Consider the following 14,231-nt stretch of genomic DNA (forward strand, 5'->3'; position numbering starts at 1 on the left):
TTCACGGTTTGGCCTCTAGATCAATTGTGCATCTAAATCTGACAACATAATTTTTGGTTCAAATTCATGTAGAAATGGTACCCTCAAATATCGCATATGGACATAGGTCGAAATTTCCCAACCCCATAACTCGGTCAAATCTCATCCGATTTTCAAGAGGTTTGGTTTTTTGTTCATGGCTTGACCTCTAGATCAATTGTGCATCTAAATCTGACAACATAATTTTTGGTCCAAATTCATGTAGAAATGGTACCCTCAAATATCGCATATAGACATAGGTCGAAATTTCCCAACCCCATAACTCGGTCAAATCTCATCCGATTTTCAAGAGGTTTGGTTTTTTGTTCATGGCTTGACCTCTAGATCAATTGTGCATCTAAATCTGACAACATAATTTTTGGTCCAAATTCATGTAAAAATGGTACTTTCAAATATCGCATATAGATATAGGTCGAAATTTCCCAACCCCATAACTCGGTCAAATCTCATCCGATTTTCAAGAGGTTTGGTTCTTTGTTCACGGTTTGGCCTCTAGATCAATTCTGTATATAAACCTGACAACATAATTTTTGGTCCAAATTCATGTAAAAATGGTACCCTCAAATATCGCATATAGACATAGGTCGAAGTTTCCCAACCCCATAACTCAGTCAAATCTCATCCGATTTTCAAGAGGTTTGGTTTTTTGTTCACGGTTTGGCCTCTAGATCAATTGTGCATCTAAATCTGACAACATAATTTTTGGTTCAAATTCATGTTAAAATGGTACCCTCAAATATCGCATATGGACATAGGTCGAAATTTCCCAGCCCCATATCTCGGTCAAATCTCATCCGATTTTCAAGATGTTTGGTTTTTTGTTCACGGTTTGGCCTCTAGATCAATTGTGCATCTAAATCTGACAACATAATTTTTGGTCCAAATTCATGTAAAAATGGTACCCTCAAATATCGCATATAGACATAGGTCGAAGTTTCCCAACCCCATAACTCAGTCAAATCTCATCCGATTTTCAAGAGGTTTGGTTTTTTGTTCACGGTTTGGCCTCTAGATCAATTGTGCATCTAAATCTGACAACATAATTTTTGGTCCAAATTCATGTTAAAATGGTACCCTCAAATATCGCATATGGACATAGGTCGAAATTTCCCAACCCCATAACTCGGTCAAATCTCATCCGATTTTCAAGAGGTTTGGTTTTTTGTTCATGGCTTGACCTCTAGATCAATTGTGCATCTAAATCTGACAACATAATTTTTGGTCCAAATTCATGTAGAAATGGTACCCTCAAATATCGCATATAGACATAGGTCGAAATTTCCCAACCCCATAACTCGGTCAAATCTCATCCGATTTTCAAGATGTTTGGTTTTTTGTTCACGGCTTGACCTCTAGATCAATTGTGCATCTAAATCTGACAACATAATTTTTGGTCCAAATTCATGTAGAAATGGTACCCTCAAATATCGCATATAGACATAGGTCGAAATTTCCCAACCCCATAACTCGGTCAAATCTCATCCGATTTTCAAGATGTTTGGTTTTTTGTTCACGGCTTGGCCTCTAGATCAATTGTGCATCTAAATCTGACAACATAATTTTTGGTTCAAATTCATGTAGAAATGGTACCCTCAAATATCGCATATGGACATAGGTCGAAATTTCCCAACCCCATAACTCGGTCAAATCTCATCCGATTTTCAAGAGGTTTGGTTTTTTGTTCATGGCTTGACCTCTAGATCAATTGTGCATCTTAATCTGACAACATAATTTTTGGTTCAAATTCATGTAGAAATGGTACCCTCAAATATCGCATATGGACATAGGTCGAAATTTCCCAACCCCATAACTCGGTCAAATCTCATCCGATTTTCAAGAGGTTTGGTTTTTTGTTCATGGCTTGACCTCTAGATCAATTGTGCATCTAAATCTGACAACATAATTTTTGGTCCAAATTCATGTAGAAATGGTACCCTCAAATATCGCATATAGACATAGGTCGAAATTTCCCAACCCCATAACTCGGTCAAATCTCATCCGATTTTCAAGAGGTTTGTTTTTTTGTTGATGGCTTGACCTCTAGATCAATTGTGCATCTAAATCTGACAACATAATTTTTGGTCCAAATTCATGTAGAAATGGTACCCTCAAATATCGCATATAGACATAGGTCGAAATTTCCCAACCCCATAACTCGGTCAAATCTCATCCGATTTTCAAGAGGTTTGGTTTTTTGTTCATGGCTTGACCTCTAGATCAATTGTGCATCTAAATCTGACAACATCATTTTTGGTCCAAATTCATGTAGAAATGGTACCCTCAAATATCGCATATAGACATAGGTCGAAATTTCCCAACCCCATAACTCGGTCAAATCTCATCCGATTTTCAAGAGGTTTGGTTCTTTGTTCACGGTTTGGCCTCTAGATCAATTCTGCATATAAACCTGACAACATAATTTTTGGTCCAAATTCATGTAAAAATGGTACCCTCAAATTTCGCATATTGACATAGGTCGAAGTTTCCCAACCCCATAACTCGGTCAAAACTCATCCGATTTCCATAAGGTTCGTCTTTTTGTTCATGGCTTGGCCTCTAGATCAATTGTGCATCTAAATCTGACAACATAATTTTTGGTCCAAATTCATGTAAAAATGGTACCCTCAAATATCGCATATAGACATAGGTCGAAGTTTCCCAACCCCATAACTCAGTCAAATCTCATCCGATTTTCAAGAGGTTTGGTTTTTTGTTCACGGTTTGGCCTCTAGATCAATTGTGCATCTAAATCTGACAACATAATTTTTGGTTCAAATTCATGTTAAAATGGTACCCTCAAATATCGCATATGGACATAGGTCGAAATTTCCCAGCCCCATAACTCGGTCAAATCTCATCCGATTTTCAAGATGTTTGGTTTTTTGTTCACGGTTTGGCCTCTAGATCAATTGTGCATCTAAATCTGACAACATAATTTTTGTTCCAAATTCATGTAAAAATGGTACCCTCAAATATCGCATATAGACATAGGTCGAAGTTTCCCAACCCCATAACTCAGTCAAATCTCATCCGATTTTCAAGAGGTTTGGTTTTTTGTTCACGGTTTGGCCTCTAGATCAATTGTGCATCTAAATCTGACAACATAATTTTTGGTCCAAATTCATGTTAAAATGGTACCCTCAAATATCGCATATGGACATAGGTCGAAATTTCCCAACCCCATAACTCGGTCAAATCTCATCCGATTTTCAAGAGGTTTGGTTTTTTGTTCATGGCTTGACCTCTAGATCAATTGTGCATCTAAATCTGACAACATAATTTTTGGTCCAAATTCATGTAGAATTGGTACCCTCAAATTTCGCATATAGACATAGGTCGAAATTTCCCAACCCCATAACTCGGTCAAATCTCATCCGATTTTCAAGAGGTTTGGTTTTTTGTTCACGGTTTGGCCTCTAGATCAATTGTGCATCTAAATCTGACAACATAATTTTTGGTTCAAATTCATGTAGAAATGGTACCCTCAAATATCGCATATAGACATAGGTCGAAGTTTCCCAACCCCATAACTCAGTCAAATCTCATCCGATTTTCAAGAGGTTTGGTTTTTTGTTCACGGTTTGGCCTCTAGATCAATTGTGCATCTAAATCTGACAACATAATTTTTGGTTCAAATTCATGTTAAAATGGTACCCTCAAATATCGCATATGGACATAGGTCGAAATTTTCCAGCCCCATAACTCGGTCAAATCTCATCCGATTTTCAAGAGGTTTGGTTTTTTGTTCACGGTTTGGCCTCTAGATCAATTGTGCATCTAAATCTGACAACATAATTTTTGGTCCAAATTCATGTTAAAATGGTACCCTCAAATATCGCATATGGACATAGGTCGAAATTTCCCAACCCCATAACTCGGTCAAATCTCATCCGATTTTCAAGAGGTTTGGTTTTTTGTTCATGGCTTGACCTCTAGATCAATTGTGCATCTAAATCTGACAACATAATTTTTGGTCCAAATTCATGTAGAATTGGTACCCTCAAATTTCGCATATAGACATAGGTCGAAATTTCCCAACCCCATAACTCGGTCAAATCTCATCCGATTTTCAAGAGGTTTGGTTTTTTGTTCACGGTTTGGCCTCTAGATCAATTGTGCATCTAAATCTGACAACATAATTTTTGGTTCAAATTCATGTTAAAATGGTACCCTCAAATATCGCATATGGACATAGGTCGAAATTTCCCAGCCCCATAACTCGGTCAAATCTCATCCGATTTTCAAGATGTTTGGTTTTTTGTTCACGGTTTGGCCTCTAGATCAATTGTGCATCTAAATCTGACAACATAATTTTTGTTCCAAATTCATGTAAAAATGGTACCCTCAAATATCGCATATAGACATAGGTCGAAGTTTCCCAACCCCATAACTCAGTCAAATCTCATCCGATTTTCAAGAGGTTTGGTTTTTTGTTCACGGTTTGGCCTCTAGATCAATTGTGCATCTAAATCTGACAACATAATTTTTGGTCCAAATTCATGTTAAAATGGTACCCTCAAATATCGCATATGGACATAGGTCGAAATTTCCCAACCCCATAACTCGGTCAAATCTCATCCGATTTTCAAGAGGTTTGGTTTTTTGTTCATGGCTTGACCTCTAGATCAATTGTGCATCTAAATCTGACAACATAATTTTTGGTCCAAATTCATGTAGAATTGGTACCCTCAAATTTCGCATATAGACATAGGTCGAAATTTCCCAACCCCATAACTCGGTCAAATCTCATCCGATTTTCAAGAGGTTTGGTTTTTTGTTCACGGTTTGGCCTCTAGATCAATTGTGCATCTAAATCTGACAACATAATTTTTGGTTCAAATTCATGTAGAAATGGTACCCTCAAATATCGCATATAGACATAGGTCGAAGTTTCCCAACCCCATAACTCAGTCAAATCTCATCCGATTTTCAAGAGGTTTGGTTTTTTGTTCACGGTTTGGCCTCTAGATCAATTGTGCATCTAAATCTGACAACATAATTTTTGGTTCAAATTCATGTTAAAATGGTACCCTCAAATATCGCATATGGACATAGGTCGAAATTTTCCAGCCCCATAACTCGGTCAAATCTCATCCGATTTTCAAGAGGTTTGGTTTTTTGTTCACGGTTTGGCCTCTAGATCAATTGTGCATCTAAATCTGACAACATAATTTTTGGTCCAAATTCATGTTAAAATGGTACCCTCAAATATCGCATATGGACATAGGTCGAAATTTCCCAACCCCATAACTCGGTCAAATCTCATCCGATTTTCAAGAGGTTTGGTTTTTTGTTCATGGCTTGACCTCTAGATCAATTGTGCATCTAAATCTGACAACATAATTTTTGGTCCAAATTCATGTAGAATTGGTACCCTCAAATTTCGCATATAGACATAGGTCGAAATTTCCCAACCCCATAACTCGGTCAAATCTCATCCGATTTTCAAGAGGTTTGGTTTTTTGTTCACGGTTTGGCCTCTAGATCAATTGTGCATCTAAATCTGACAACATAATTTTTGGTCCAAATTCATGTAGAAATGGTACCCTCAAATATCGCATATGGACATAGGTCGAAATTTCCCAACCCCATAACTCGGTCAAATCTCATCCGATTTTCAAGAGGTTTGGTTTTTTGTTCATGGCTTGACCTCTAGATCAATTGTGCATCTAAATCTGACAACATAATTTTTGGTCCAAATTCATGTAGAAATGGTACCCTCAAATATCGCATATAGACATAGGTCGAAATTTCCCAACCCCATAACTCGGTCAAATCTCATCCGATTTTCAAGAGGTTTGGTTTTTTGTTCATGGCTTGACCTCTAGATCAATTGTGCATCTAAATCTGACAACATAATTTTTGGTCCAAATTCATGTAGAAATGGTACCCTCAAATATCGCATATAGACATAGGTCGAAATTTCACAACCCCATAACTCGGTCAAATCTCATCCGATTTTCAAGAGGTTTGGTTTTTTGTTCATGGCTTGACCTCTAGATCAATTGTGCATCTAAATCTGACAACATAATTTTTGGTCCAAATTCATGTAGAAATGGTACCCTCAAATATCGCATATAGACATAGGTCGAAGTTTCCCAACCCCATAACTCAGTCAAATCTCATCCGATTTCCATAAGGTTTGGTTCTTTGTTCACGGTTTGGCCTCTAGATCAATTGTGCATCTAAATCTGACAACATAATTTTTGGTGCAAATTCATGTAAAAATGGTACCCTCAAATTTCGCATATAGACATAGGTCGAAGTTTCCCAACCCCATAACTCGGTCAAAACTCATCCGATTTCCATAAGGTTTGTCTTTTTGTTCATGGCTTGGCCTCTAGATCAATTGTGCATCTAAATCTGACAACATAATTTTTAGTCCAAAATCATGTAAAAATGGTACCCTCAAATATTTATTCACGGCATATAGACATAGGTCGAAATTTCCCAACCCCATAACTCGGTCAAATCTCATCCGATTTTCAAGAGGTTAGGTTCTTTGTTCACGGTTTGGCCTCTAGATCAATTGTGCATCTAAATCTGACAACATAATTTTTGGTCCAAATTCATGTAAAAATGGTACCCTCAAATATCGCATATAGACATAGGTCTAAATTTCCCAACCCCATAACTCGGTCAAATCTCATCCGATTTTCAAGAGGTTTGGTTTTTTGTTCACGGTTTGGCCTCTAGATCAATTGTGCATCTAAATCTGACAACATAATTTTTGGTCCAAATTCATGTAAAAATGGTACCCTCAAATATCGCATAAAGACATAGGTCGAAGTTTCCCAACCCCATAACTCAGTCAAATCTCATCCGATTTTCAAGAGGTTTGGTTTTTTGTTCACGGTTTGGCCTCTAGATCAATTGTGCATCTAAATCTGACAACATAATTTTTGGTCCAAATTCATGTAAAAATGGTACCCTCAAATATCGCATATAGACATAGGTCTAAATTTCCCAACCCCATAACTCGGTCAAATCTCTTCCGATTTTCAAGAGGTTTGGTTTTTTGTTCACGGTTTGGCCTCTAGATCAATTGTGCATCTAAATCTGACAACATAATTTTTGGTTCAAATTCATGTTAAAATGGTACCCTCAAATATCGCATATGGACGTAGGTCGAAATTTCCCAACCCCATAACTCAGTCAAATCTCATCCGATTTTCAAGAGGTTTGGTTTTTTATTCACGGTTTGGCCTCTAGATCAATTGTGCAAATAGATCTGACAGCATTATTTTTGGTCGAAATTCATGTAAAAATGCTCCCCTCAAATTTGCTATATAGACATAGTCCGAGCTTCCCACTCAGTCAAATCTCGTCCGATTTTGATTTGGCATCTAAATTGAAATCGAGGCTGGTATGGTGTTTCACACACACTTTTTGCTTATGTTCGTATGTACACAAAAATGAATTTTGAATTAAACAATGTGTTGAAGTTAAAATTAGCGCTATGTTCAGGGCTGAAGTGGAGTGTAGACTGTTATGGTGTTACAGGCTCTCAAGTGTATGTTATGCAAAAGTAAAGCGAAATTGAAATTTGAAAATATAATGATGGAAACCATGTTGAGCTCTGAACTGTTTTACAATGGAATTTGCGAAATGTTTTAAATTAGTTCAAGGTTCAAAGCTCAGGTTGGATTGCACAAATGCTGCTTACAACCTGCGATGCAGTCTAGTATGGTGTTAAGTGTAGCAAAACTTTTGCTATGCATTTCAGTGTAAGTGAAACAAAAGTGAAACCGGAAACATGACTTTCTATGCTAACGCTCTTTTGTTGACTATATTTGCTAAAGGATTATGGCTTAAAGTATGCAAGGCATGCAAACGACACACACACACACACACCCATACACACACTCACACACACACACACACACACACCCATACACTCACACACACACACCTTACACCCACCTTAATTTACGTAAATGGCTTCGCTTGCTGCTCGGCATCCAATAAACTTAAATCGTTGAATGTTGAACAATTTTCCAGCACTTGGCTGCTGGTTGCATTAATTAAATCAAAATCTATGGCCAAGCGTTGCTCAGACTTCGACATCCACTCGGATCCGGACTCCTGCGACTCTGGTGGGCCGTCAACTTTGCTGCAATTCTGTTGGCAATCAACTGCATAGCACAGCTCTAACTGCTGCTCCTGTTCCGAGACTCGCTGCCGCTGCCCCTCCGCCTGTGTCATGGCTGACTGATTAGTGTGGCCGGACGGGAGCAGCATCTGCTCTTCGTAGCCATAGCCATAGTCGTATTCATCGTCGTACTCATCCATCAGTGATTGCTCCGAGTAGCTCTCGTCATCATCATCGGCGCAATCAAAGTACCCGCTCTGTGGGTTGTAATACTTGTTTAGTTTTGTGGATGCAGGGGGTTGAGTTGGCCCTCTATCTAACGCCTTCTTAACTCTGAAAATACGCACCTGGCAGTCCAAGCAACGGCAATTATCACAGAGGCTGCAGCTCAGTCCTAGTATGTCCGCCGCCTCCTGGTACAGCTCATAGCTGGAGGACCTGTTGGCTTGTTTATAACTCTCCAGCTTCCGTTCGCCCGCTCCGCGTTCCTGTTGTTGCGTGTAGTTGGCCAACTTGTTGTTGTTGTCATTATGCATGCTCCAATTGTTCAATTTATTTTGCTGTTGTTCTGCTCCAGCTCCAGCTCCCACGCCTGCTGCCTCTTGACTGTTGTTGTTGTTGCTGTTGTGATTTTTCATGTTGCTGTTGTTATCCTTGCCGGCTGAGTGAGCTGCAAATGATGATGCGGCCGTTGAAGTGGACGTGGACGCTGCGTGGGGATCCGCCCTATTGCTGTTGGCCCTGAAATGAAAAGTTTACTCGTCCTGTATTTAGCTTTTGGTTGACTAAACTAAACGCCCAATGCACAAATGAACAGGAACCGGGAGCAGGCAATACAGGAAGCGTATCCACTAAGGGGGCGGCAATAGTGGGCCAGGATATGGCGAAGGACGCGGATGAGTACCAGAGGTATGCAAATTGAAATAAAACGTAGCACATTATTCAGCGCGCTTTAATTCAAACCTAAGCTTTAGTCGCTTTTAAAGAACTTAAAGCTGGGCAAAATGGGCTTTTCGACAACTTAATTTTAAGTGAAGTTTATGTAGAATTAGATAATATTACCTGCGGCAAAGTAATTCAACGTTACGCATATCTAGACCTGGGCAGAGGTCGCTACTTAAAAGCTGAAGAAACGCTGAAGAAGTCCAGAAATGATTAGAGGCATCTTTAATGCATAAGTTTTCTGTTAAAGGTACATTTAGATATACGAGTATATGAAAATAGTATGAAATTCGCCTAAAGAACGTATTAAGAAGCATTATATTTATGCATATCGGAAAAAGGAAGAGTTCCCACTTGCGATAAACTACAAAAATACCGCATTCCGATCAGATAGAGTATTTTTTATTTAAACAGTATTTTTGTTTAGGTTGCAATGGGCTGTCAATGCTAATGTGATATATACGCTTCAGGGTTGCCATCTAATGTAGTGTGTGTATTTTAGGGCTGCCATCAAATGTGCTGTATATCTTTCAGGGTTGCCACACTGTTGGCAGCTGTTAAATTATGCGTAGTGCAACTGAAAGTTCCTGAAAGATCCTGCTATCCACCCTTGCACCTGGGCCTTTCGGGTGGCACCAGCTGCAGTGGAGGCCATTAAGAAAAGAGTCGCCTGTCCTTGCGCTGAGAGCCGCTTATCAGTTCATGACAGTGGAGCGCGGCTGGAGGGGAGGGAGGCGTTAAGGGGTTGCGACGCAGAAATGCAAAATAGTTGCAAACTGAGCGACAAACTTTTTTTCTTTTTTTTTTTTTTTAATTCAAAGAAAATGTTTCGCAAAGTTATCTTGGCACACTCGAAGCAACTTGATGGAGTTGTCGCCAAGCGCCGTGACCCTCCCGGCTACCAGCCGCCCTTCTCTTACGCATCCCAGACTTGATGAATGCGCGCAGCGAATTCTCTTGTAATCAACTGTAAAAAACGGGGCAAAGTAAAAGGCCGAGTGCATTTCCCTGCAGACGGCTCGTTCTAATTAAAGTCGCTAATAAATCAAAGGAACTTTGGTGCTTCAAGGGCCCCGCGACCATGCCCCCCTTCCTGCCCCGCGCTGTTGCACCGCGCTCGGTTGCGACTAATGAAATATTCAACGCTTTGAACTTTGACATAATTACTAGGCTAGGACTCGTGAGCTCTGTGAGGAAGTTGGCGCAAATTATTTTTGGGCTCCTTTGTGTTTGTCAGCAAATGTTAGAAGCGTAAAAGGGGGTGGGGGGAGGGGGGGGGGGTGGTTGGTAAAGGGTAGTGGCTGCTGGCAAAATGCAAGTTTGGCGTTAACTTTTATTTTTGTGCAGCCACGCCCACAAATCTCCGGCAGCTCTTTAGCTATTGAAATATGATTATTGCACTTCAATATTGTGTGCAGGCAGCCAAACTGCTGCTGCTGTTGCTGTTGCAACTTGCAAGCTGCAACATGTGTGTGGCATGCATTTTAATCAACTTTATGATGCCAGGCAGGCAGGCAGGCAGGCAGGCAGAAGCCCTACCCCACCCTTCCACCAGCCCCCTGCTGTTGGGTATGGACCCTATTGGCACTTTAAGCGCTTCACCGACTTTCTGTTAGCGCGTTAATTTTTCAATTTCGCAAATGGCTGAGCCAACTAAACGACTATGCCCTGTACAGGCCACTTTCCCCCCATCCATACACCTGCCACACACCGTCTCACGCCCCACGTCGTACAAAAAGTTAGTCCGTGCTAAGCGCTGATGATCAAAACTTATGACTTCATGAACAATGCAACAAAACTGGCACTGGCTAAACAAGGGACGGGGTGAGTCGGGGCTGTGCGGGGCTATGCGAAGTAGTCAGTGCCACATCGTGGACAGCTAATTGAATGCGTTTAAACAGCCGCTGGGCAATGTGGCAGCCAGCACAGAAAACAAGTTAGCGCCAAGTTGAACTCATTTTGCGGCGTGACTGTCATAAAGATGCGTCCTTCCTCTCCCCAGGGCACCGAACGTGTTGATGACTTTGGCTACTCTTCAAAACATCCAAATAAATAATAAATCGAGAGATAAAACTAAATATTTATGGAGCATTTTATGCGTGCAGTCGAAAAAAAATCTAATCAAATCGAGGGTATTAGCAATAAATATTAGATTAAGCCTGAGTACATGTATTTAGTGTTCAACAGCAGCCACTTGATAGACTTATTCAACAATTGAATTGAATGCTAAAATAGCTCATTGACGGCTCGACTCTGCCTTGTTCTACAAAATACTAAAGATAGCTTTAAAGCACAAGCTTTAAGCTGGTTTCGGCTGCTTACAATAAAGCGTACTTAAAGCTCAAAGCCCAAGAATGTAGATTCCAATTTGGTGGCATGTCTTAAATTCTTAGTCTTCAATCAAATGTTTTTAATATATGAAATCTATCTTTAGTCTACAATTAAATCTTTATAAATGAAATTCATCAGCATTCATTCAAGACTTGATCTTATATATATAGATATATATTGCATATATCGATAAGGGATTATTTCCAAATCTCTCATTTCGATTATCTGTTGTATCGATAATCCCTCATTTCGATAGTCTCTCACTTCGATAATCTCACTTTTCGATAATCTCTCATTTCGATAATCTCTCTTTTCGATAATCTCCCATTTCGATAATTTTGCATTTCGATAATCTCATATTTCGATAATCTCACATTTCCATAATCTCGCATTTCGATAAGCTCTCATTCCTATCAATTACATGTATTCAGAGGCTCTCAATTGCGTTAAATCGTTTGCTTTCGATTGCTGCAATCGTTCGAGCCTGTCAATACTGTCTCCAATAAGATTTTTATTTAGCCTTCGCTTTGGCCAAGTCTCATATCTGCGTGGCCAACTTAATGACAAAGTTGTTGTCATGCCAGCGCATACTTTGTTGGACCAAAGACCAGGAGCAGCCGGAGGTGGGCGCCAGAAAGCAACTCGCCAAATTCCGTTGGTCCAATAAACTTGTGCCCCCCTCCTATAAAAAAAGTTGCCCACAATTTTAGCACCGCAATATGCCTTATAACATTTATGAGAATTTATAAGTTTTGCCACAGAGTAGTGCAGGAGAGGAGACTGCGGCTGGGTGAGGTAGGGGGGGGGGGTGGTGCTGTGGCAAGTACCTACCTGCTGGGCTGCTGTGTGGCACCGCAAGCTTCCGCCTCATCCGGTGTCAGCTGCTGCTGCGGCTGCTGCTGCTGCTGGTTGCTGCGCCATTTCTCTTCTTCGAGAATTTTCAAAAACTTTGTCTTCTTGGCAATAAGCGTTGATTTGACATTGGTGCATTTCTTCCTGTTGGCCACGGCGCCAAGCAACGGAAGTGCACCTGCTGCTGTTGCCACACCGTTTCCACTTCCACATCCACTTTTACATCCACATCCACTCCCATTTCCATTTCCATTGCCAGTTCCATTTGCAGCGTCCTCGTGCGCAACGCAGCGGCATCTATGCGAGGCTGTTGCTGACAGGCAGCTATTGTTACGGCTCCCGACTGGGCAATTGTTGTTGTTGTTGCTGCTGTTGCTGTGGCCCTGCTGCTGATTTCTGTGGCTGACATTTTGGCAGTTGTCGCCAATGGATCCAACGCCGCCGCCGACTGTGACGTTGCAATTGAACAATTTCTGCAGCGCTGCCGTTGCCGGTGAACACATTGCGGTTGACATTGATGTAGCGATCGGATTTACGTAGCTCGTTGTTGTTGTTGCCGCTGCTGCTGGGTTTGTTATTGTTGATGTGGCTGTTGCTGCCGCAGCTGACGAGTTGGCGTTGGCTGTGCCAAAAGTTTTGAATTTATGCTGCAAACTGCAGGCGGCACTTGAACAACTTGCCCCAATTGAATTGCTTGTTGTTCTGCTGCCCGAGCTGCTGCTGCTGCTGCCATTCATTTCACGCCCTGTTGCTGCCAACGCATGTGCGCCAAGCTCCTGCAAAAAATCGACACTTGACCAAACAATTTGACCCTAAAGATTTTCTGAAAAAACTTACGCCGTATGTTGGATTGTAGCCGGCATTGAGTACGTAAATCGAGTTCTGATTGCTGCATTGATAAACCATATCGTCCATTGTTTGAGCTGTTTTACGAAATAAATTACAAAATTATCGAATTAATTGGCATGACAAACATTTGCTGCATCTCAATTTAACGGTTTAGTAATTCCAGGAAAATAATAAGACGCTAAATGTGAAATAAACTAAGCACTAAAACTGTGAAACAAAACTCTTTGCTTTTCTCTACTAAAAACAGCTGAAACCTCTGGGAAATCATGTAATTGCTCTTCTAAAACTAATTTTATAGTCTGTAATTTTAAAAGCACTCCCAAAAGCTAATAAAAAGCCCTTTCTTTTTTAAATGTTTTCTTGTTGTATAATCTAATCTATAAACAAGTTTTTTGTCATTCAAAAGTGCTGGAATTGCTTTTCATTTCTCTCCTAAATCGCCATCTATCTAAAATGTGCTCCCTAAATCTTCTTTCTATATGTCAATTAAAGAGAAAAACATCACAAAGCATGTTATTTTAAATATCCCAAAGAAAAACTATAAAAAAGTGTTTACTGTAAGAAACATAATGTCTTTTTGTGTTCCCGAAATCTCTTGAAAAACTCCAAACATAAACATAAATATGCTCCCAAAATCTTCTTCCTATATGTCAATTAAAGAGAAAAACTTGACAAAGCATGTTATTTTAAATAACCCAAAGAAAAACTATAAAAAGATATCTTTTTTTAATATCTTTTTGTGTTCCCGTAAATTCTCTCTCTCGTAAAATCTCCAATTATAAATTCGCCTTTAGAATGGGCCACATGCAACTTGCATTGTCTGCTTACAAAATAGTTGTCTTCCACTCACATTCCACTTTAAGCTTTATGGAATTTGCAAGCTGACATTTTAGTTAACTTTTTCATTGAAGATTCATGTGCTTATTTAATAATTTCAAATATTGTAGCCTACTTTTGTGGGCGGCACAAACTGAAAATTCGTTTAATATGCGCGCAAATAATAAAAGTATGCAAATTTCTGTTGCCCCCAATTATACATTGATTCTGATTCTGATGCCGCATGCTGCAGCATGGGAACGCCTGCTGTTCGCTCATTTCAACTTTTCAAGGGGCAGGCAAAAATAAT

The 14,231-nt window shown here is 40.0% G+C and overlaps 1 protein-coding gene across 1 annotated transcript in view; it reads right to left on the minus strand.

Annotated features, from left to right (window-relative positions):
* Positions 1 to 14,231, minus strand: part of LOC115760735 (uncharacterized protein DDB_G0283357) — a gene marked incomplete at its 5' end in the record, with an annotated part of 40,182 nt that overhangs the window by 6,991 nt on the left and 18,960 nt on the right. The window contains 4 exons of the mRNA XM_030702210.1: positions 7,963 to 8,388; positions 8,479 to 8,872; positions 12,236 to 13,032; positions 13,094 to 13,179. Coding sequence (XP_030558070.1) covers positions 7,969 to 8,388; positions 8,479 to 8,872; positions 12,236 to 13,032; positions 13,094 to 13,179 — 1,697 coding nt within the window. The remainder of the gene's footprint in view (positions 1 to 7,962; positions 8,389 to 8,478; positions 8,873 to 12,235; positions 13,033 to 13,093; positions 13,180 to 14,231) is intronic.

Source organism: Drosophila novamexicana, unplaced genomic scaffold (genome assembly GCF_003285875.2).
Source record: "Drosophila novamexicana strain 15010-1031.04,08,12 unplaced genomic scaffold, DnovRS2.1 tig00000462-arrow-pilon, whole genome shotgun sequence".
NCBI lineage: Eukaryota > Metazoa > Arthropoda > Insecta > Diptera > Drosophilidae > Drosophila > Drosophila novamexicana.